Consider the following 24400-nt stretch of genomic DNA (forward strand, 5'->3'; position numbering starts at 1 on the left):
AAAACCTTGCCCGGTATTCTAGAGAACTGCAAATAAAGCCCTATGTCAGTTTAAGAGTCACCCTCACTCCAATTTAGGCCAAGTTACATTAGTAGTTTTTAGGGCTGGGGATATGGCCTAGTGGCAAGAGAGCTTGCCTTGTATACATGAGGCCCTGGGTTTGATTCCCCAGCACCACATATACAGAAAACGGCCAGAAGTGGCGCTCTGGCTCAAGTGGCAGAGTGCTAGCCTTGAGCAAAGAGAAGCCAGGGACAGTGCTCAGGCCCTGAGTCCAAGGCCCAGGACTGGCCAAAAAAAACCAAAAACATTAGTAGTTTTTACTCTCTTCCCTCTCCCACATATCTTGCACCCAACATACACCCATCAAACTTGCCAGTCCCCAAATAGCCCAAGTATAACACTGTCACCTGGACGGTCCTTGTCTGTGCCTTTCTGTCCTATCTGATTTGGAGAGTCCCATTCATATCCTCCATCCCCTCAGTCATCAAATTCCCATGGCAGAGGAAGACCTTGTGTCCACACACCCTCTATGAACAGGTGCCCTCTCCTCCACTGTCCTGTGACTACTCAGAGGGTCCCTTTCTCCTCTCTGTCACCAAGGCACCTGACATAGGACTTTATCCACTCGTGGCCTCAACACTGGCTGTTGAGTTCTTGGCCAAGCTCAATGAGGAGAGAAAGTAGAGACAGAACTTACCCTGGCAAGGTCCAGGTCTGCCTGCTTCCGGTGCCTCCAAAAGGTGACAGAGGAGCGGGAGTGTGGCCGGGTCACGGGCTCCCCGTGGACCAGGAGCTTCACCAGGACGCTCAGGACAATCACACCGTTTACCAGCCACAGCAGGAGAGTTGGCACCATCCAATCAAACCAGCCTCCAGAACCTAAAGAGGGGCATCTCACCGGTTTCACAATTCAGGGGGAAAAAAAATCACCACATCCTTCCATGAATTGGTTCTACTCTCTTTGTCCCCATTCCTCTTGCCCAGAGTACTTGAAACAATATGGAATCCTGATTTGTTTTGCTCTTCCAGACTTGGGTTTGCCTTGTTGCCTCCAAAATGTAACTGAGGCCAGCCTCTGTGTCAGAAGCAAGCGGAGGGGGCGGGGGGGGGGTGCTTTCCCTGTGGAACTAAGTGAATAGCCACATGGTTTGCACATGGCACTCTGCCCCTCCAGTCCCTCCCTCAATCTACCTGACTCCAATGAGAGCATGCTGCGGCCGGAGCCCGAGTATGGGTGCTGGTCAGCGTCGTGGGCCCCTCCCCACTGCAGCAGGGAAGTCAGTGGATTAAAGGAGAGACCCAGGAACGTGAGGACACACAGCAGAATCCGAGAGCGATCCACCATGCCCAGGGCTGCTGGAGGAGAGTCTGGTTCATCTTTGACCTTCAAAACAGAGCCTCAGGGTTAGAATGATTGCTTCATGGATTTCTACAGACTAGAAGGTTTAAGTTCAAGACCATTAGGTTAGATAGGAAGAAAGCCAGGAGCGAGCTAACAAGTCCACAATTTACAATCTGTTGCTTAAACGCTGGCACGTTATTCCTCTCCCTGACAAGAGCAAAGCACATGTTCCAGAGACCAAAGGCAGAGAGACTTTCTTTCTTTCTTTTTTTTGGCCAGTCCTGGGCCTTGGACTCAGGGCCTGAGCACTGTCCCTGGCTTCTTCCTGCTCAAGGCTAGCACTGTGCCACCTGAGCCACAGCGCCCCTGCTGGCTGTTTTCCATATATGTGGTGCTGGGGAATCGAACTGAGAGCTTCATGTGTAGGAGGCAAGCGCTCTTGCCACTAGGCCATATTCCCAGCCCGAGAGACTTTCTTTTAAAGTGCATCTTCCCATAATAAAAGAGAAAACAAGGCGGGATTAGGTTTCTGTGTAATTCTAGAGGAGGTGAAAGGAAACTGAGTGCCTGGAAGCCTTCAGATTAGTAGGTGCTCGAGACTGGAGAGAGGTATGTGAACATCTGCAGAGGTGTACAAAGAGCTCTTAGGGCTGGTGGAAACGTACCACATTTTGATTATAGTAACAGTAACAGAGGTGCACCCATATGTTAAAACTCATGGCACTGTATATTTAAAATAGGTATATCTTACTGCTTTTAAGTTATACTTCAACAAGGATGACAAAAGACAATGTTTTAGCATGGATCTGCCTGAGTTTTCCTTTTTTAACATCTAAACATTCCCCCCTCCCACCCTTTTTTTAAGGTTTGAGACCTGGACTGGAACTCAGTATATGACGTTTTAAAAGGCTCACTGGCTAGCACCCCACCAACTGAGCCACGTCCCCGAGCCCTGAACATTTCTTTTTTTCTCTCCCACTTTACAGAGGGTGGCGGCAAAGGCCCTGGCAGCCCAGGGCGGGCGTGGAAGGAAGGCCGGCCCCACACGGCCCCTGGGCCCTGATGTGAACAATGTCACTCCCAATATTTTAATACGAACTGAAAATTCCTTTGGATGACTCAGAAGCCTCCCTAATTCAAATTATATGTCATAGGGCTTGCTGTTACCAAACAGAATCACATTTATAAGACATTTCAAAAATAGAACTTCTTTAGGAAAAGTAAGTATATGATACAATACACAGCTTAGTCAAAAAACATTCACCAGGAAGAAACTTTGCTTTTGGAGTCAGAAACTGGAATGTGAAAACACAATATGGGACCCAGTGGTCTCTAAGGTCCCCCGGGACATCATTAGGCTTAGAGCCTCTTTTAACTAATTCCATTAAGCTCCAACTAGAGGTCTTTTCTTCTGCTTTTTAAACAATTTAAAGCCCTTGGTTGGAATGTTGTCTGTTAAGATTTCAAATTGTAGTCATTTCCAGAAAGAGGACCCAAGGTAGCCTCATCCTAAATAAAGCGATCAGCCTCACGGAGTGGTCCTGCCAAGCCCGTTTCAGACAATGGAGGTAACGAGGCGCCCCAGCAATTCCCAGAGCCCCTGGGTCCCCATTCCATACCTGGCACTCGTTCTTCTCTGATGGGCCTTCCAGAGCCTTCTAGCAAGGCCCAGTTAAACCTGAGGAACAATGAGTTCCACCCTTCACCTTACCCTCCAGTCAGTTTTCTCCTTTGTGTGTATATGTTTATTTGCAGCAATTACTTGTAGTGTGTGTGTGTGTGTGTGTGTGCGCACACCTGCCGGGACTGGAGCGTGAACTCGGGGCTTGGGTGTTGTTCCTTAGCTTTTGTGCTAAAGGTTGATGTTCTACCACTTGAGTCACACCTCCACTTTGGGAGGCGTGCTTATAATAATCTAATTCTGAACTTTACTGTCCAGACTGGCTTTGAACCTCAGTCCTCAGCACTCAGCCTCCTGAGTAGCTAGGATTACAGGTATGAACCACCAGTGCCTAGCTGGTAATTTCATTTGGACATGTCTATTCATGCAAATATTTTATCTTGATCAATCTCAACACTTCCATTACTTTTCCTCCTCTTTTATGTTTTTTCTCTTTTCTATCCCTTTCCGTCCTTCCTTCCTTCCTTCCTTCCTTCCCTCTAGCCCTCCTTTTCCCTACTCTCCTCTCTTCCCTTTTCTTGCTTTCAGTAGGATCTTACTGTGTAGTCCAGGCAGCCTCAAACTTGTAATTCTCGGGCTGGGGATATGGCCGGCCTAGTGGCAAGAGAGCCTGCCTCATATGCATGAAGCCCTGGGTTCAATTCCCCTGCACCACATATACAGAAAATGGCCAGAAGTGACGCTGTGACTCAAGTGGCAGAGTGTTAACTTTGAGCAAAAAGAAGCCAGGGACAGTGCTCAGGCCCTGAGTCCAAGGCCCAGGACTGGCAAAAAAAAAAACTTGTAATTCTCCTACTCAACCTATTCAGTGCTGAGAATACAGGTGTATCCTGTTTCTTTATCTAGTTCCTAGATAACCTCACAGAATTCCCGTTCCTCTCTAGTCCTCTTAACACTTGGCTTGACCACTTCTCTGTGGTCTCCCTGTTATTTTCTTAAAAGAAACGGAAGAGATTTCAAAGAATGGGGAATTTCAAAAGCGCATACCTTTGCATCGTCCAACAGAGGACTTCCTGGCTCCGAATCAATGGAGTAGGGAGAGAAGCCGGCCTGGGACCCCGAGTCGGAGGCCGGGGGAGACATCAGCAGGACATTCTGATTAAAGTCGTCAATCTTTAGGTCCACATCGTTGTCCACCAGACTGCCTAGGTCAATGCCCTTCAAGAACTCTGCAAATAAAAAATCCACCTGCACTGGGGCAGTGCTGGGCCATGAACCCATCTGTGGCCCCTCGCTAGTGCCCATCTCAGGCTTCTCACACACCGCCAAGGTCTCACGGCCATTTCCCAGCAAGCATACTTACTGTTTTTCTGATTTGCCAGTTTCAGCACCATATTCTCTTGACGAAGTTTGTGATTGACCTGCTGCAGGTATTTGATGTAATCAATGGCCTTCCTCAGAACACCAGACTTGTGCATCTGAGAAAGAAAATGCATAAAATGCCATAAAACCTGTGCAGGCTGAAGCAGAGCCCTGAGCTTGTGGACGGGGGCATGGCTGAGGGTTTAATTGGTGGCTGTCTGGACTACGTAACTTTTTATTTCTGAACTTCTTTCTTCCTTAACATGAGAATAACAAGACCATCTAAACCACAGGCTAGCATAGCAGTGAGGACTAAATGAGAAAACGCGTGAGGTTTAGCTTTGAGCTTAGCACATATTCAACACAATAAATATTAGCTACTGTTCCTACTGCTTATACTAATATTAGCATACAACTATATACATATACATTTAAAATTAATTTTTTTTAATTTTTCTTTCTTTTTTTCTTTTTGGCGTGCTGGTCCTGGGTTTTGTTTGTTTTTGCTTTTGTGCCAGTCCTGGGCCTTGGACTCAGGGCCTGAGCACTGTCCCTGGCTTCTTTTTGCTCAAAGCTAGCACTCTGCCACTTGAGCCACAGCGCCACTTCTGGCCATTTTCTATATATGTGGTGCTGGGGAACTGAACCCAGGGCTTCATGCATAGGAGGCAAGCACTCTTGCCACTAGGCCATATTCCCAGCCCATGGTCCTGGGTTTTGAACTCAGGGCCTAGGTGCTGTCCCTGAGCTTCTTTTGCTCAAGACTAGTACTCAACCACCTGAGCCACAGTGCTACTTCTGGTTTTTCTCAGTAGTTAATTGGAGATAAGAGTCCCATGGAGAGCTCATGTAGTCCAATGGTAGAGTGCTTGCCTAGCATGCATGAAGCCCAGGGTTCAATTCCTCATAAGCACCACATACACAGAAAAAGCCAGAAGTGGTGCTATGGCTCTGTGGCTCAAGTTGTATGAGTGATAGCCTTGAGCAAAAAGAAGCCAGGGACAGTGCTCAGACACTGAGGTCAAGACCTAAGACTGGGGGCTGGGGATATGGCCTAGTGGCAAGAGTGCTTGCCTCTAATACATGAAGCCCTGGGTTCGATTCCCCAGCACCACATATACAGAAAACTGCAGAAGTGGTGCTGTGGCTCAAGTGGCAGAGTGCTAGCCTTGAGCAAAAAGAAGCCAGGGACAGTGTTCAGGCCCTGAGTTTAAGCCCCAAGACTAAAAAAAAAAAAAAAAGAAAAGAGAGTTAAGTAATAGTATATATTTTTACTTAAAACCCATACTTTATAGATTTGTAGGTTATAGGCAAATAATGAAACTCTTTCAAAACAGAGTTGACATGAAATAGATAATAGGTAAAACAAAACAAAAACCCTTCCCATTTGCTAGATGCATTCACCAAAACGCGAGAAAACTCAACTTCCTGTTTATTACTCTTGGCCAAAGATCCAACCTCTACTTTCTTTCTCTTATTCCATAAAAGGTAAAATTACTGCTACCCACCTGTTAATACAGCTAAAAATATGTTAGCAATAACCTCAGCTGCTTCCAAGTACACACAGTCCTGTACATGGCCACTGGTGAAGTGACAGCTATCTCTCAGTAGCACTCAAAGGAGTCAAAGGTCGTAGCAGGCCACTGGTTTACCAACTCTCCACACTGTCCCCTCACATTAGTTAATATTTTATAATCCTAACAAACACCAAGATACTTCAGTGAGCACCTCTTTGCCAGGTGCCAATGACTCATACCTAGGATCCCAGCTACTCAGGAGGTTGAGATCTGAGGACTGTGGTTAGAAGACAGTCTAGACAGACAAATCCATTAGAATCTTATCTCTAATTAACCAGCAAAAAGCCAGAACTGCAGGTGTGGCCCAACTGGTAGAGGGCCAACCATGAATGAAAAAAGTAGCTTGAGAGTTCAAGGTCCTGAGTTCAAAGCCTCAGTACTGGTGTACAAACAAACAAGCCTATCTTTTTCATTCCTGTATTCACTCACTGAAGCCTAGGACAGCAGGGCATAAAATAGCAGCCTGCGTGGCACTCACCTTAGCATCTGTGCCCATGACCAGATCCTTCAACTCGATGATTTTGTCATTGATGGAGGAACGGTACCGCTTCTCGATGATATTGTGTGTGGTCCGCCTTTCTCCTTCTTTCGGGGGCTCTAGCTGCTTGACACCCCCAGGTACCTGTTTAATGGGCACTTTCTCTTGTCCCATCATCACAGGCATTGTGGTCAGAATGGTCCCATTGCTGCCCACCAACGTCTAAAACAAGGGGAGAAATATTCCTTTGTTAGTGTGAGTAAAGCAAAACGCTCTTGAAGCACAAGCTGGCTTGCTCCTGACCGCAGGGCCTCAGCTCATAACGCTCTGTGCAGTCTCAGACCCTTCTTGGGCTAGTGAAGTCAGGATCAAAGGGCCTCAGGAGTCACTTCAGGTATTACCTCTTTTTCACAATCACTGTCAATACATTACACCACCAAAGGACTAGTTGGGCTATGTCTTAACTTTTGATCTAATGGGTACCAGAAACATGTTATGTGATTTTTGTTTTGCTGTCAAATTTTAACCATCTCTGACTCATGTTGAGTGAGCCATACTTAGTTGGCACCAGAGAAAAATTTCTCTCGGCACGGGACACACTTTCTTTTTCTCACAAATGACAAGTAAACTATTGCATTTCTTCCCACAATTCAGCCTCAGAAAGTTCAAAGGCAAAATGAACACTATCAATCAGAACCATCTTTTCTTTCTTTTTTTTTGCCAGTCCTGGGCTTGAACTCAGGGCCTGAGCACTGTCCCTGTGCTAGCACTCTCAAGGCTAGCACTCTACCACTTGAGCCACAGCACCACTTCTGGCCTTTTCTGTTTATGTGGTGCTGCGGAATCGAACCAAGGGCTTCATGAATAAGAGGCCAGCACTCTACCACTAGGCCACATTCCCCACCCAGAACTATTTTCTTAAATGACAAGGCCAACCACAGAGGCTCCCCCTTCGTTTCCTCATTTCTCTTTTCCTTCTTTGTTTCTAGGTCTACCAATTTTAGTTTTGGCTTTAGTAACTAAATGGCCAATAGACAAAACGTTGTTCAATTTCATTTGTAATTAAGAGATAGATAACTCACAGATGATGAGGTTTTGCATATGAATACAACATATAAAACCACCAGGCCAAGCTATAGCCTCCCTGCTTCAGGAAAGTTCTCAGGAAAGTTCTCGCTGTCACCACAGTCTCTTCTTGATCTTCATATTAATGTATCACTGGTATCAACTCTTCTGTGATGGGCTTCTTTGCTCCATATTATTTTGGGGTTTGGACATTTTTTTTTTTTTTTTGCCAGTCCTGGGCCTTGGACTCAGGGCCTGAGCACTGTCCCTGGCTTCTTTTTGCTCAAGGCTAGCACTCTGCCACTTGAGCCACAGCACCACTTCTGGCCTTTTCTATATATGTGGTGCTGAGGAATTGAACCCAGGGCTTCATGTATTCAAGGCAAGCACTCTTGCCACTAGGCCATATTCCCAGCCCTGGACATGTGGTTTTATTCATATATATCTATATATATCTATATATCTATGTATATATATTTATTGTGGAGCACCTTCAATTATTTAACTTTACTTATTAATGTTCTTGCTTGGCTTTTTCCTTTACGGCTAGTACCCACACACCTCTACCATTTCAGTACACTTCCAATTCTGACTTTTTGCTGGCTAACTGCTATTAGTCTTGTGGACTTTCCTGCCAGGGCTGACTTCTAACTGTGATCCTCAGATCTCAGCCTCGTGAGTAGCTAGGATTACAAGTATGAGCCACCAGTGCCCAGCTGGCATTTTTGAGTACAGGGTGTTTTTTCTTATGTGGATAGACATTTGGTTCGCTCCCAGTTCTTGCTGTTATGAATAAAGCTAGTGCTCCTGAATTTAGTCACCTTCCTCTGGATCAGACTCTTGTTTCAGATGCTGAAAATGGCTGAGACTCCCCCCTCTCCAACATCCGTTACAAGCCAAATCTCCATCAGCATAGGGCCTAAGGGATGATGGTCTCGTGTGGAGCTGTCACCCAGGAACAGGACTCTCTGGCATTTTTCCCGTTCTCATACAGATCCCAAGACTCCCATGTAACAAACAATAGCAGTACTGCTTCAAGGGAAAACAAAGCTAAAAGTGGAGTGGGACTCACAATTGCCCAACTCGTTCTCAGCAGTAGAAGTGGAAGGGGGGGAGGGGCAGAGCTCACCGGTACTTGGAGGGCGGCTGTCTGGATGGGGGTGGTGAGGGCGGTGAGGGCTGGGTTCTGGACGGTCGCCATCACAGGGCTGCCATCTGTCTTCAGTGTGGTCAAAACAAGGGAATCTGTCTTGATGATCTGAGGCTGGACTAGGACCTGGAGGGAAAGGAGTAAGAAGAAAAAAGCAGCATTTATTTTCTTTCTTTGGGAAAGACAATATTTAATTTATACTTCAATATAAAATGTTAACAGCTAAGCAGTGGTTCTTCTTATTTTGCATTTGTTTCTTACCACATAGACCCTCCAAGAAAGAATAAGCAAATGGAATTTTCATGAAACTGAGAATCAAAAAGTTGCCGGAAAAATCTCATAAAAGTCCTTGTAGAAGCTAGCTATTTGCCAGGTGCCGGTGGCTTACGCCTGTAATCCCAGCTACTCACGGGGTTGAGATCTAAGGATCTCGGTTCAAAGCCATCCCGGGCAGGAAAGTCCATGGGACTCTTAGCTCCAATTAACCACCAGAAAACTGAAAGTGGTACTGTGGTTCAAGTGGTAGATCACTAGCCTTGAGCTGAAGAGCTCAGGGACAACAAACACACAGGCCAGCCAAGTTCAAGCCCCACGACTGGAAAAAGAAAATAAGGAAAATAGATGGCTGGGGATATAGCCTAGTGGCAAGAGTGCCTGCCTCGGATACACGAGGCCCTAGGTTCGATTCCCCAGCACCACATATACAGAAAACGGCCAGAAGCGGCGCTGTGGCTCAAGTGGCAGAGTGCTAGCCTTGAGCGGGAAGAAGCCAGGGACAGTGCTCAGGCCCTGAGTCCAAGGCCCAGGACTGGCCAAAAAAAAAAAAAAAAGAAAATAAGGAAAATAGAGAGTCATAAAAAAAAATCACCTGAGAGATAGTGATTTGGAATATTTCTTCCTAGTTTTACACTCTTTATGTGTATGTGTTCATGGTCCATGTACCGCCTGTCCTGAGGGGCTGTGGGCCACGTGATCACACACCCTGTCCTGAGGGGCCATGGGTGTGTGGGCGCAGTGTGAAGCTGCAGATGAGTCTCGGCCAAGTCTTGGTGCCAGGCTCACAGGTACATCCTGGTGCCTCTACCATGCTGTTCCATGTGCACTCTGTTTAGCCTGTCTTGGTATGCAGACCGTTATCTTCAACCAAAAGAGACCAGCTAACCAACGCCACCAGTGCCTCTCTGAATCCCCTCTGGCCACCTACCGGCACCTGCTGCACCTGGGGCGCAGCGACGGTCTGCACAGTGGCTGGGGCGAGGGTCTGCAGCGTCCCGTTGGCCGTCTGCGTCAGCACCCGCTGGGCCTGTATGGTCTGCACCTGCTGCTGGATGGTGACCGGCTGTACCTGGGAGGACGTCACCAGGCTTTGCACTTGAGGCTGAAGGACTTGGGGGGAGGGGGGCAGAGGAGAGGTTACTCGGGTGAGGAATGCATGTTGCTGTGGCTGCAGCAATAACGATGCCAACCGCCCCCCCCCCCCCCCCCCGCACGCTGCCCAGGATGTGCACAGCCATTTGCAAGCTGGTTTAGAGATTAAGAACATCCCGTAAGGACTGCATCATGTCTGAAGGAATGAGTACAAGCTGTTTTATTAGTCGGGGTGCTGGGGTGGGGGTAAGGGAAGTTAGTCAACAAATGACTGCACCCAGCAATAGAGTTAATAGATGTTGGAAATCAACAATTCTCTGGAGCTTCATTTCCTCCCGTCCTTTCTGGAGGGAAAGTGTGCTTTGGGCACATCTCAGCTTTGTGCTTTTACCCTCCAACAAATTCGCAAAACCCACAGAGGAACTAGGAGAGCCCCTCAAATTCAGATCAAGTCGCATCCCACCCAGGCTCCCCACAGCCTCTGGGACGCAGGCACCCCAGAAAGCAGCAGTGTTTCTGCTGCTCGCTCCCGAACACATGCTGCGGGCATGCTCTGGGGCCTGCTTCTCGGAGATGCAGGGCCAATGTGAAAAGCTGGACTCATCTCTGCAGGGGAACTCGGGAGCCATTTGTGGAATGAACAGCTCTCAACTGTGGGTGCCTACATCTGGCTGCTGCCCAGGCACATTTCAGGCCTGCTATTACCCGAGCCTCCGTCTTCTGTTACTGGGCCAGCCCTACCCCTGCCACACAGACTCAGGAGTCACCTTGGAAGCTGGTGGCCGCGTTCTGGTAGATCAGAGGCTGCTGGATGATCCTGGTCTGCGGAGCAGTGCTAAACGTTGGGGCGATCATCACTGTCTGCTGCTGCAGCTGAGCCGGAGGCTGGGGCTGGGGCCGGGGCTGGAGCACGGGTGTTGCTCGTGGTGGGGTGGGAACTGTGGTAGAAGGGATCTTGACCTGCAGGGCGGGAGCCTGGGGGGAAGCGACTGAGGGAGAGAAGGAAGGCAACGGAACCTGGCTGAAGGACCGCTGTATGGAGGGGTCCCCAGCTCCGCCATTGGTGCTCCTGCTGGTGCTGCTGGTGCCGGTGCTGCCAGTACTGCCACTGCTGCCGCCGCCACCACCGCCACCGCCGCCGCCGCCACCACCACCACCAGGAAAGGAGCTACACAGCTGCTCTGAAAACAAGTCGGGGAACTCTCCCACTTGATTGCTGACAAACTGCAGCATCTCTGTGGATAAAGGAAAAGGAGTAATGTGACTGCCATCCATCCCCACTATGAACTCAAACTGAACAAAGTGAAGTCAGGAGCTGGGGATGCAGCTCAGAGGTACAGTGCTTACCCTACCATGGGTGAAGTCTGGGGTTTGACCCTTAGCACCCCATCCACCTCCCCTCGAGAAAGAAAACAAGGAAAGAAACCGGGGCACAGAAACCCAGTGTGTTGGAGACCAGGGTGCCAAGGGCGCAGTCATGGCTCCAAGGCTTTGGATGGAGCGGCCTTGCTCTCACCTCAGCCCTGAGCCTGTCGGTGGCACAACAGCGGTACCAGACCCGACCTCTCCTAATCCTTTTTCCAGCCAAACACTGGGCCTCCTCTCCAACCAGGGCACACTGTGGGCACCACTGGTACCTGCAGAAACCCAGGGACAAGAAGCTTGCTAGTGCACGTCTGTTATTCTAGCACGTGGGAGGCTACAGCAGGACAGTGACTGCGGCAAGCCTGGCCTACATAGCAAGGATCCTATCTCAAAACACAAGCCCGGCGGTAAAGCACTTGTCTAATACATTCAAAGTCCCAAGTCCTAACCCCTACATCACACACACACACACACACACACACACACACACACACACACACACACACAACTAAAACATTCAGAGGCAACTGGAAAGTTGAAGGCCTCTGAGTCAAAGATCTTTAGGTGTAGAAAGAGCGGGAAGAGCATATATGAAATCAGGGAAAACCTGACCAAGGTCGCACAGCTAGTCAGGTACTGCCAGGAGGTCAGGGCATAGCAACCTGGCGTTGTCTTTGACTCCACAATTGACAAGGCCCTTCTGACTCCCTTCTAGATCCTTTTCCAAGTGCTTGAGATCCTTGAAATCCCAGCCCCTTGAAAAGGCATCTTCCCGGCTCCATCCTCCCAAGAGTTTACTGAAATCTAGCTTACTTCATGACTGACAATTCATCTTTTGAAAACATGAAGTGTATGTGTGCACGTGCACACGCGTGCCAGTCCTAGGTCTTGAACTCAAGAGCCCAGACACTGTTCCTGAGCTTTTTTTTTTTTTTTTTTTTTTTCCCTGCTGGCCAGTGCCCCTGCTTGAGCCACAGCTCTATTTCCAACTTTTTGGTGATTAACTAGAGATGAGAGGTTCAAGCATTTTTCTGCCCAGGGTGGCTTCAAATCGCGATTCCTCAGATTTCAGCCTCCTACATAGCCAGGGTTATAGGTCACAGCCACTGGCTCACCAGCTTAATTTGTCTTTTAGACTTCTTTCTCCCCTACTAGGAGTCTGGAGACTCAGCCATGTCACTGCTTCTCTACACTGTCCACTTTTCGCTCCTTTATCTCATCTTAATACTGCATATGTATATTTATTATTATTATTATTATTTTGCCAGTCCTGGGCCTTGGACTCAGGGCCTGAGCACTGTCCCTGGCTTCTCTTTGCTCAAGGCTAGCACTCTGCCACTTGAGCCACAGCGCCACTTCTGGCCGTTTTCTATATATGTGGTGCTGGGGAATCGAACCCAGGGCTTCATGTATACGAGGCAAGCACTCTTGCCACTAGGCCATACTCCCAGCCAATAATGCATATTCTTAAACTATACAGTCTCTCGTCACCAAACTCTCAAGACCAAAGGGTGCTCTGATTTGGATACCAAATGAACTGTAACACAAACCAGCCACAAAACCCCTCCATCTCCATTCCTTTCCCTGAGCCTCCCCTAATGATCTCCAAGTTTCTGACTGCATGTGTTTACGGCAGGGCGATGATGAGTGGAATGTGGGGCGAGTGAGGTATCTGGGGAGGTCCAGTGTAATCAACATACAGGATAACTAGAGCTTAGCATTTCAATTACAGGGCCGCAAGCATCAGTTAGTCCAAGGGCAAGGTTAAAGTGTTTCAGCTGACTGAACTCCCAGGGAGTGGAACTACTAGCCAACACCTTGACTGCTCTGTCCTCACTCGACCTGTTGTGTGCGGGAGTGAGAAGTGGGCAGATTGCCAGATACTGCAATCCGCGCCTAACAGGTCCAATTCCAATTAAGAAACATTCTCAGACTTGGCACTAAATTAAAACCAAACGCAAATCTAGAGCTCACACATTTCAAGTGTAACACAAGATTTATAGAAAGCTTAAGAAAATGGTTAAGAGAAATCTAACAACCTTCCAGAGGCCTTATAAAATTCCAGCTCTCTGGGAAATCAGCACTGAAGTCTGGCTGCCTGTTCTCCCTCACAGAGAGTTCATAGATAGGCACAGGTTGGCACTCCTGTAATCCTAGCCCTGGACTGGATGAGGCAGGAGGACTCTAAATTCAAGGCCAGCCTGGGCCATTTAACAAGATCATGTCTTATCCAGCACAGGGCTGCTGGGCTATGATAGTAATGCATCTCCCCAGAAAGGGAAAGGCTCTGAGTTCAAATTCCAGTAATGGGGGGAGGGAGGCCAAGCTAACTAGCTCTGTGAATACTAAGTCGCTTTTGATTTCCTCACCACAAAAGGCTGCCTCTCTGCTCTGCAAATTCCTGGGTGGTTTATGCAAAGCGCCGAGGGAGGGCAGGCCCTTAGAGCAGCACTTCAGGGGCTCCCAGGTCAGATACACCGGGCCCACTTCGTTCATCTCAAGTGCTCTCGAAACTCTTTTGTGAGGGAAGACACGGGCTGGTGTGCAAAGGTCATAAGACTTAAAGTGTGACTGTTTAAATTCATCTTCTTCATCATCATCATCACCTTCCAACCCTCATACAGAATGTTCCAGTGGAGCCATCTCCAGTTAGCCAGGCATCAGGCTTGTACTGAGTGGCAAGAGAGGGGCTCTTTTTTTTTTTCTGTTGATTTTTTTTATTTGTTTATTAATTGAACAAATTTTTTTTTACAAGGTGTTGTGCAAAAAGGGTACAGTTACATAGTAGGGCAGCGTGTACATTTCTTGTGATATCTTACGTCCTGTTTTTCTATCCCTTCTCTAGGTCAGGTAGACATATATACAACATACAATGTATCAAGAACATATATAGTATTCACAGACTTGGTCTCTACTGTCTCTCCGTCTCCCTTTGTTAACAGTCATATATCAGGGAGATCATACCCCTTTGTTTTTTGTGTTCTAGGCTTGTCTCGCTCAACATTATTTGTTCGAGTTCTGACCATTTCCCTGCGAATAACAATATTTCACCATTCCTAATCGCTATGTAGTATTCCATTGTGTATAAGTACCATATTTTTTGGATCCATTCGTCTGTGGAGGGGCATCTGGGTTGTTTCCATATTTTGGCTATTGTGAATTGTGCCGTGATAAACATGGAAGTACAGATGTCTTTTTGATATCTTAGGTTTTGCTGTTTAGGATAGATGCCTAGGAGTGGTATGGCTGGGTCATAGGGTAGGTCTATATTGAGCTTTTTGAGAAACCTCTATACTGTTCTCCAAAGTGGTTGTACTAATTTGCACTCCCACCAACAATGGAGAAGGGTTCCTCTTTCCCTGCACCCCCTCCAGCATTTGTTGTTGCCTGAGTTCAGAGTATAGGCCATTCTAACTGGGGTGAGGTGGTATCTCAGGGTTGTTTTTATTTGCATTTCCTTTACTACCAGGGATGTTGAGCATTTCCTCATGTGTTTCTTTGCCATTTTTATATCTTCTCTTGTGAAGTCAGAGAGGGTCTCTTAAGAAGCACATTTTGGGTTGGGAATGTGGCTTAGTGGTAAAGTGCTCGCCTAGCAGGTATGAAGTCCTGGGTTCGATGCCTCAGTACCACACAAACAGAAAAAGCCAGAGTGGCGCTGTGGCTCAAGTGGCAGAGTGCTAGCCTTGAGCAAAAAGAAGCCAGGGACAGTGCTCAGGCCCTGAGTGCAAGCCCCAGGACCGGGGCGGGGGTGTGTGTGGGAGAACATTTTAAGGGGAGGTATTCCACGAGGTTGTTCTGAGAGCCTCTACTCTGGCAGGGCACTGGCTTTCTCTGGGCCCCATCTGGTCACAGAGCTCAAGAGCAGAACCGAGACACAGACCCCAGGCACAGTTTCACCCTGTTAACTTGAGCTCCACTGCGTGGGAGCGGTCTTAATGTCTTCTCACTGTTTTCTGCTCTGATCACTTGTGTTCTGCAGTTGCACAGGCTTTTATTTCCATGGAGGGCCATGAAACCTGAAAAGTGTGGCTTGGGAGAAGGTTTTATAGAGCTGTGGAAATGAAATTCAGGTTCTGCTGCAGTTCACAAAGGCGAGTACCAGAATCAGGCTTCCCAGGGCGGGGAGAGCACACCTTGCTCCTCTTCAAAATCACTTTCCTGTCTTCAGCTGCTTCTTAAACTTAGGAATAAGTTGCTCAAGAAAGTATGTGAGGGACCAAGAAACTCTAGTTGGGTTCTGGACTCTTTAACAGAAAGTAACCAAAATTAGAGGCACTGGTTGTTATGCGTGCACTGCACACAGCCACGAGACCTCCAGTTCACGGGTATTACACAGAGCTTGTGACACGGAGGTAACATAAATTACAGTGCCCGGCTCAGCCTTGCAACATCTGCTTCGTATAAGACATCCTGAAGTCCACAGAGATCAATTTTAAGAACAGGTATCCAAAGCTCCCGGATGGGGTAACAATCCCATGGGCGCAATTAGCCAACAATCCTTTAGTAGGTATTTCTTATCTGGTTTAGTTAGGCAAGGGGAGAAACTCGTTTACAAAGGTCATTTGTTCCGTTTTTGGGGAGTGGGGAAAGTGGTGACAGAGTTTACTCCGCATCCCAGGCTGGCTTTGAACTCACAGTTCTTCCTGTCTCCCGAGTGCTAGGATTACAGACATGAGGCACCACACTCAGCAGTGGTGATTTATTTTTGTATTTTGCATTTACTATGCAACTTGCATTCATTTTTTTTTTACATTGTAAAAATGTATTCATTATAGACAAATTTACAAAATAATTGAATGGGATTTCATCCAGAATGCTAAGTGGTATCTTGCTCTGCTTGCTTCATGAAACATGAGGATCGCCTGGTGCTGATCATTACGATGGATGTAACATTGTATTAAGAGTCCCAGAGCACTGTACTGGTTGGCGTGCAGAAGTTATTGAATCACTTAGTGATGGTAGGTTGATGATTGCTTTCAATCTTTTTTCTTTACGTCTTTACCTCTTAAGTTATGTCCCAATCCTTGTGTTCTCAGACAACGTCTTAGGCTTTTACCCTGACCAGCTAAGAGCCTCTTATCTCTGTCTCCTAAAGAGCTGAGATTATGGATGTGAGCTACCACGTTTGGTACCAAGTTTATTTTTCTTCTTCTTTTTAAAAATTGTTATTATTAAGATGTTGTACGGAGGAGTTACCAAGTTTGGCTTTTGGTTTTTCATTTTGTACCCAAGCCAAGAGTTCAAGTCTCAGGACCCGTAAAACAAACAAATAAATAAAACACAGATTTGCAAAGCTGGTGCTGGTGGCTCATGCCTGCAATCCTAGCTACTCAGGAGGCTGAGATCTAAGGATCTCAGTTTGAAGCCAGCCCATGCAGGAAAGTCTGTGAGACTCTTACCTCCAATAAACTACTCTGAAAAATCTGGAAATGGCACTGTGGCTCAAGTGCTAGCCTTGAGCACAAAGAGGTTCAGACAGTGCCTAGGCCCTGAGTTCAAGCCTCAGGACTGACAAAAACAAATGCAAATTTGTTTGAATGCATCAGACTTATCAGCAACAATTTAAGCATAATGTGAATCTTGGGTGTGTTTATTTATGAAAGAAATACTAGAAAACATAAAAACAAAAACATAGCTGGCCAAAATAGCCACATAAGAGGCAAGAAAGTCTGTGAGACTCTTTATTTCCAATTAACTACCAGAGAGGTGGAAGTGGAGCTATGACTCAAGTGGTAAACACTACCCCTGAGCACAAAAGCTCAGGGACAGTGCCCTAGGCCTTGAGTTCAAGCCCCAGTATCCACACAAAAAATAAAATAAAAAGCACACATATAGAGCAGAGGATGTAACTGAAAGGTAAAGTAGTTACCTAGTATATATGAGATCCTGGTTTGGCCTCCAGAACTACACCACCAATAAGATAAACTAAGGTTGGGAATATGGCTAAGTGGTAGAGTGTGTTTGCCTAGCATGCATGAAGCCCTGGGTTCAATTTAACAGCATCAGTGAGTTCCACAAGGAAACCCCAGGTCTTTTTCAAAGCAAACTGCTTAATTATTGTGGTATTTGTGTATTTCTTAGCCACTAATGTGTAAAGCTGTGACACAGGTACTTTTTCTTTCTTTCTTTCTTTTTTGGATGCGGGATGTGGGGTTTGAACTCAGGGCGTGGGCACTGTCCCTAAGCTCTTCTGTTCAGGCTAATGTCTACCACTTTGAACCACAGTTCCACTTCCAGTTTTTGAGTGGTTAATTGGAGATGAGTTTCACAGGGACTTTTCTGCCCGGATTGGCTCCGAGCTGCAGTCCTCAGATCTCAGCCTCCTGAGTAGCTAAGATTACAGGTGTGAGTCACCAGCACCTGGCTACAGTTTCTTATCTTTAAAAATAACACTTCCTCCCAATGATACATCGAGAGTTGTGACCCCAACTCTTTTCCCCAAAGAGCCCTTTAAAAAATATGACTTTGCATAGCAGCGTAGAAATGCACCTATGTCACAGTAACATAAACGGTTGTATAAAGAACTATGTACAGACATTAATGTTATATAGTGAATGATACAGTAATCCCTCACTTGGAGGGAGTTACATTCCAGAAGACCCCCCTCCCCCACAATAGGTAGAAATCTGCAAAGTAGCAGTGTTAGACAGACGTTCCTTGCTATACTGTGGTCCTTGGCAAATTTTTACCTATCATTGGGGGAGGGGTGGTATCTCTGGAACGCAAACTCCCAAGATAGGTGATGGATCACTCCTTATGTATTTTAAAAATGGTGGGGGTGTGAGTTGGGGGAGGAGGGAAGGTGGGAAAAAATGAGGGAGGAGGTAACATGTTTGACAAGAAATGTACTCACTACCTTACTATGTAACTGTAACCCCTCTGTATATCACCTTGACAATAAAATTAAACAAAACCTGAGATATGGTGAAGCCGCAATAAGTGACCCGTGATATAGCAAGGGGCAACTGTAGTTTTTGTGTTATACTTTCAAAATCCATCATCCCAGGAACTGAGGGTGTGTCAAGTGATAGAGTACCTGCCTAGCAAGCACAAGATCTTGAGTTCAAACCCAAGTATATGAAAAAAAAGTCACCTCCCAAATTATAGGGCTATTCACCAAACTTCCCTCATTTATTTGTTGCTCATCTTGTCCTTCCTATTAGAGCTGAGGAGCCTGCAGCATTGTTTGCAATGCCTATTCGTGTAGACCGTTTGGGAATGAGAGGAGCATAACTGTGATCCAGAGCGCTCCCAAGAAGGCCCCTCCTAGAATGGCTTTGCCTGACCATTGCAACAAAGTCAAATGAAAACCAAGCCCACACTAGGGGCAACTGTGGTCCTCTCTCTAGCACTCTGCTTCTTGCAGTCAACCCTGCGGTCCCCAGGACCAGCTGTTGACATCACTCGGAGAGGTATTTAAGGAGTCCAGCCCTGTAGCCTACCCAGAAGCCCTGAAATCCAAACAGCAGCCTCAGTCTCAACTCCTACTCAAACTGCTCCAAACACACAGGGGCATGTGGACTTAGTAAGAAACTTAAGGAAGTGGCGCTGTGGCTCAAGTGGCAGAGCGCTAGCCTTGAGCACAGAGAGACTCAGGAACAGTGCCCAGGCCCTGAGTTCAAGCCCCATAATTGACCAAAAAAAGGTAAGAAGCTCAAGCACGGGAAGAACAAGGGAGATTCTGGGTCATCTTCCTAGGAAAAAGGGAGTGAAAGAGGCACTGAGCGACACAGGATAGTAAACTGGTGACTCAGGCATCCTGTGTGTGAAATGACAGATGAATGAATTCTTTTTACGGGCAAAGAAACCACAGAGGAAAACAGTAGGAAAGCGGGGCTGCTCAAATGCTCATGTTCTGGAACATTCACAAATGTGTCCTATTACTTTGCATGGTTCAAATATCATATTAAATCAAACAGTTAAAAGTAAAAAGGAGCCGGGCACCGGTAGCTCACACCGATAATCCTAGCTACTGAGGAGACTGAGATCTGGGGCCCTCAGTTCAAAGCCAGTCCAGGTAGGAAAGTTTGTGAGACTCTTATCTCCAATTACCCTCTGGAAAGCCAGAAGTGGTAGAGTGCTAGCCATGCGCAAAAAGAGCTCCCAAGGACAGCACTCGGGCTCTGGGTTCAAGCCAAAGACCAACAACCACCAGTACCACAACAAAAAAAATCAAAAGGGGGGAAAAACCCCAGCAAGGTGGCACAAGCCTGTATTTCCCAGCTATTCAGGCGGCAAAGAGAAGAGAGTTGCAAGTTCAAGGGCAGCCTGGGCAAAGCTGGTCAGACTCAATCTAATCAAAAGGGTGAGGGCAGAGCTCAAGTGGTAGAGATTGCAGGGCAAGTTCCAGGCCTTGGATTTATTCCCTGGTGAAAACAAGCAGAAATTAAAAATCAAAAAACAAAAAAAAACAAGGAAGAAAAGGCACCCAGCAAACCCAGAGCAACTCTAGGACTGTCCTTTAGGCTGTCTCTGGCTCAACACAGAAGAAGTCCCAGAGGCCACGGCTGGGCAGGACAAGTGGACAGAGAGCACAGGCAAGTCCAGGCTTCGCAGGTTCTCTTACAGCCCAAGACGGTCAAAACCTGCTCTCCACCCTCGGCTCCGTCTGGACTTGTTCTGTCTGGTTACACCTTATCCCTTCATTCTACTTCCTTATCCTGCTTTAAATAAATTGTCTTCTTTGAGGATCCTGTCGGCCCAACAGCCTTTCAAATCCCACGCAATCAGATTTCTTAAGTATCAGCTTCGGATGAAGATTGGCTCTCGTTACCCCTCCCACTCACCGAGTTCTTCACCTTCCCCCAAAGGAACCCACTTCCTTTTCAAACATGCCTTCGGGCGAGGCAAGCTTCCTCACACCAGGACTGCCAAGCACACTTTTACTGCTTGCTCTAATGTCACCATTCAACCTCAAAAAACTCTCAGCCTAACCCTAGTAGCTCATGCCTGTCATCCTAACCACTCAGAAGGTTCAGATCTGAGGATCCAGGTTTGAAGCCAGCTAACGCAGGAAAGTCCAGGAGATTCTTATTAACCACAATTAACCACCCAAAAGCCAGAAGGAGAGCTGTGACTCAAGTGGAAGAGTACCAGCCTTGAGCAAAAGAATCTCAGGAACGTGACAGTGCCCAGGTCCTGAGTTCAACCTCCAGGACTACCACATGCACGCACACACGTGCACATGCACACCCTCCTCTCAACATTACTTTTTTTGGGGGGTGCTGGTCCTGGGTCTTGAATTTAGGGCCCAGGCATTGTCCCTGGCTTTTGTGCTCAAGGCTAGTGATTTACCACTTGGAGCCACAGCTCCACATTCAGTTTTCTGGTGCTTACTTGGAGAGAGTCTGACAGACTTTCTTTCTAGGGCTGGCTCTGAACCGTGAGCCTCAGCTCTCGGCCTTCTGAGTGCTTAGGATTCCAGCTGTGAGCCACCAGTGCCCAGCTCAAAATCACTTCTATCAGTGACACTTTCTCCATCTCAGATCCAGTCACCTGTTAGCTCTTGAAGCCCAACTGTAGAGACAATTGGATTATTCATATTATAATGATTCCAAGTATTTTAGGAAACATCACCTAGGTAAAGATGTAGCTCAGTAGTAGAGTTCCAGCCCAACATTTGATCTCCAGCATTTGGAGACCAAAAATATCGAAAACTTGAAGACACTGCCTCCCCCACCCCCCCAAAAAAAGCTCTGTACTCAATTTCAAGTCATACTAGACCCTGTTGCACCTGCCTGCCTTCAAGTCACACGATGCTTCCTGAAACACAACCTTGGGTGACTCTTATTTACTACAGGTGTCCTATCAGTTGAGCCTTACCCCTTTTTACTTGAGTTATTTTTGGATAGGGTCCCCTGGTTTTGCCTCAGATGTGTGAGCCCCCCTACCTGTTCCTCCCACACTGTGGAACTACACAGTGTGCCAGTATATCCAGCTTATCGTTTGAGATGCAGTCTTGCTAATTTTTTTTACTTTGTGCTGGCCTCATACTTGGATCCTCCAGATCACCGCCTCCCACGAAGTTAAGATCACAGGTGTGTGCCACTATACCTGGACTCTACCCTCTTTTTCTACTATGTAAGAGAGTTTCTTGCCCTTTCCTTGGACTCAAATTTGTCATCCAGCTAATTTCATTACATGCTCATGACTTACTAGTATTAGAATGTGTTTAACATATATTGCCACATTACATTTGGAAATTAGTAGTTATAAATGCTTTTCTAATCTCTCATGCTCTGTAAGTGCATGAAGAGAAGCTTCAATTTCTCTGTATCTTTTTTTCTTTTTTTTGCCAGTCCTGGGCCTTGAACTCAGGGCCTGAGCACTGTCCCTGGCTTCCTTTATACTCAAGGCTAGCACTCTGCCACTTGAGCCACAGCGGCACTTCTGGCTTTTTCTGTTTATGTGGTGCTGAGGAATTGAACCCAGGGCTTCATGCATGCTAGGCAAGCACTCTAGCACCAGGCCATATTCCCAGCCCAATTTCTCTGTATTTTTCTAAGTATCAAGTATCCTGGTAGTTTAAAAAACAAAAACAAAAACAAAACCCAAACACCTGACACTGATTAACTGAAACACTCAATTTTCATGCAGACTATAAAAATGGAGATCATGTTTTCCAAGCCAGAAACTGGAAGGGACATCCCTCATAATTGAATAAGGTATTTTTGTTTTGTTTTGTTTTGTTTTGCCAGTCCTGGGGCTTGGACTCAGGGCCTGAGCACTGTCCCTGGCTTCATTTTTGCTCACTTGAGCCACAGCGCCACTCTGACCATTTTCTATATATGTGGTGCTGGGGAATCGAACCCAGGGCTTCATGTATATGAGTGAAGCACTCTTGCCACTAGACCATATTCCCAGCCCTGAATAAGGTTTTTTTTTTTGTTTTTTTTTGTTTTTTTTTGCCAGTCCTGGGGCTTGGACTCTGGGCCTGAGCACTGTCCCTGGCTTCTTTTTTGCTCAAGGCTAGCACTCTGCCACTTGAGCCACAGCGCCACTTCTGGCCATTTTCTGTATATGTGGTGCTGGGGAATCGAACCCAGGGCTTCATGTATATGAGTGAAGCACTCTTGCCACTAGGCCATATCCCCAGCCCTGAATAAGGTATTTTTATTTTTGCCATTACTGGGACTTGAAATCGGCCTCTCACACTTGCACTTGGTTTGCTTGCTCTACCACCTGAGCCATGCCTCCAGTCTGGTATTTTTGCTGGTTAACTAGTGATGAAGTCTTGTGGACTGTTCTGCTTGGGTTGGTTTTGAACTGCAGTCCACTGATCTCAGTCAGCAGTCACAGGATTACAGGCCTTGTTTACCATTATCCTAGGATGAGTTGACAAGTATATGGGATTTCTGCAAAGCTCCCATACGATCCTCCAATTTGTGCTTCCCCTAGTCACTGCGATGACAGGTGTGCACTACTGCTCCCAGCTATGTGCTCCCCCCCACCATTCCCTGTAGCTTGAGAAGACAAGCAAGTACCACCGAGTCCAGCCACAATGCCATGAGGTGAGCCTCCCTCTATGCTGCAAAGGGATTGAGTGGACAGTGAATTTGGGCTTGTACTCAAGGTTTGTCTGTCTCTCTTTCGCCCATGCTTTCCCCACTGTCAAGCAATCATTTTTCATGTTTTTATGTGCATACTAACCACACAACTTGGGAGAAAGATGTCTGGCAGGCCTGTAGTGACAATGAACACACACTGTGTTACACAATCTTCATGATCACTCCACAAGGGAGCTTTTGAAGTACATTCGTATGCATGAGATTCCTGTTCTTCTTCTTTTTTTGTGTGTAGTACTGGGGTTTGAACTCAGTGCCTTACCACTTGAGCCGTACCACAGGCTCCTTAGGCTTTCAGTTATTTTTCAGATAGGGTCTGGTACTTTCTGCTGAGCCAACCTGGGACCTCGTCCTCTCTACCCCTACCTCCCATGTAGCTGTGGTTACAGAAGTGAGCCACCAGGTAGCCTTTGGGGAGACACTGGCTAGTGCACAGCAAATGTCACGCGAGTGGACAAGAGGCAGATGGAGGCAGAAGCCCTTCTCCTCCCAAATCCATCCGGTGTTTTTTTCCCCAAGCACCCTACTGCAGAGGTCACCCTAATTCAACTCTCCACACAATTCTTCCTCATCCTCCCTCTGAGCAAGTATCAGCAGAGCCCATTTCATCATGGCTGGGAAGTCCCCACCCATGCACGAGCCCCACCCAGGAACCGCATCCTTGCCTAACGCTAAAGACGTCTCACTCATGGCAACCCATGTGTAAGGCTATCCACCTTGCTCCATTCATTACTTTGAAATGCTCATTCTCTGAGTATAAAGAAATTGCTAGTGTTTACTAGGTTCTTATTATGTGTCAGCAACCGTAATGAACACTACCATTCATTTTTCTTTCTAACACTTTGATGATGGTGTCATTATCATCCACATTACAGAGAAGAAAACGAGGCTGCAGGGAGGTCAGGTAACGTGCCCAGCATTACAGTGAGCAATGACACAACTGGGATTTAACGTCAAGCACGTTGCCCGCCCACAACATGGAGGCTCTGGTGCCACCATCACGGGGATATCGCCACTCCGAGCCGGGCACTGGGTAGGTGCTGAGCCAGGGCTCCATTCATGACTGAGCTCAGGAAGGGAAGGACATGGCGTCTCCAGTCTTCCCCCCACCGTCTTCCTCAGCTCTTTTTCACACTGCTCTCTCTCTCACTCTCTTGAAACAGGAGACTAGAAGTTGATGAAGAGAGTGAGACACCACGGAACTGATCCCCCACAATTCTGTTCTGAAAGAGGAAGGCCTCTGTTTCACAATGCCAGGTGACTCCCCGTCAATAAAGGCAGGTACAAGTCACACAATCAGAATGGTCCTAGGGGTAAAGTCTACAAAGCAAAAGCAGCTCTACACTTTTCAGTCTTTTCAATCACGAGGAAAAAAAAAAAAAGTAGGACCATCGCGCCACCCTTTCATTCCTAATGAATGAAGCTTCAAAATCTCCCTAAGACTAAGGAGGAAACCGTAACTTCATACTTTCAAAGCAGCCTATGATGAAGAAACATCCACT

The 24400-nt window shown here is 46.9% G+C and overlaps 1 protein-coding gene across 5 annotated transcripts in view; it reads right to left on the bottom strand.

The window, feature by feature from the left end:
- Positions 1-24400, bottom strand: part of Srebf2 (sterol regulatory element binding transcription factor 2) — a 68872-nt gene that overhangs the window by 32418 nt on the left and 12054 nt on the right. For 4 of the 5 annotated variants that reach the window (XM_048354580.1, XM_048354574.1, XM_048354592.1 and 1 more), the window contains 8 exons: positions 10734-11201; positions 9803-9984; positions 8578-8724; positions 6384-6605; positions 4330-4444; positions 4014-4195; positions 1195-1387; positions 701-882 (listed from right to left, as the gene is read on the bottom strand). In XM_048354580.1, coding sequence (XP_048210537.1) covers positions 701-882; positions 1195-1387; positions 4014-4195; positions 4330-4444; positions 6384-6605; positions 8578-8724; positions 9803-9984; positions 10734-11201 — 1691 coding nt within the window. Of the gene's footprint in view, positions 1-700; positions 883-1194; positions 1388-4013; positions 4196-4329; positions 4445-6383; positions 6606-8577; positions 8725-9802; positions 9985-10733; positions 11202-16336; positions 16483-24400 lie in introns of those variants that run through there. The other variant, XM_048354599.1, reaches the window with a different exon arrangement.

This window comes from Perognathus longimembris, chromosome 1 (assembly GCF_023159225.1).
Source record: "Perognathus longimembris pacificus isolate PPM17 chromosome 1, ASM2315922v1, whole genome shotgun sequence".
In the NCBI taxonomy this organism is placed as follows: Eukaryota; Metazoa; Chordata; class Mammalia; order Rodentia; family Heteromyidae; genus Perognathus; species Perognathus longimembris.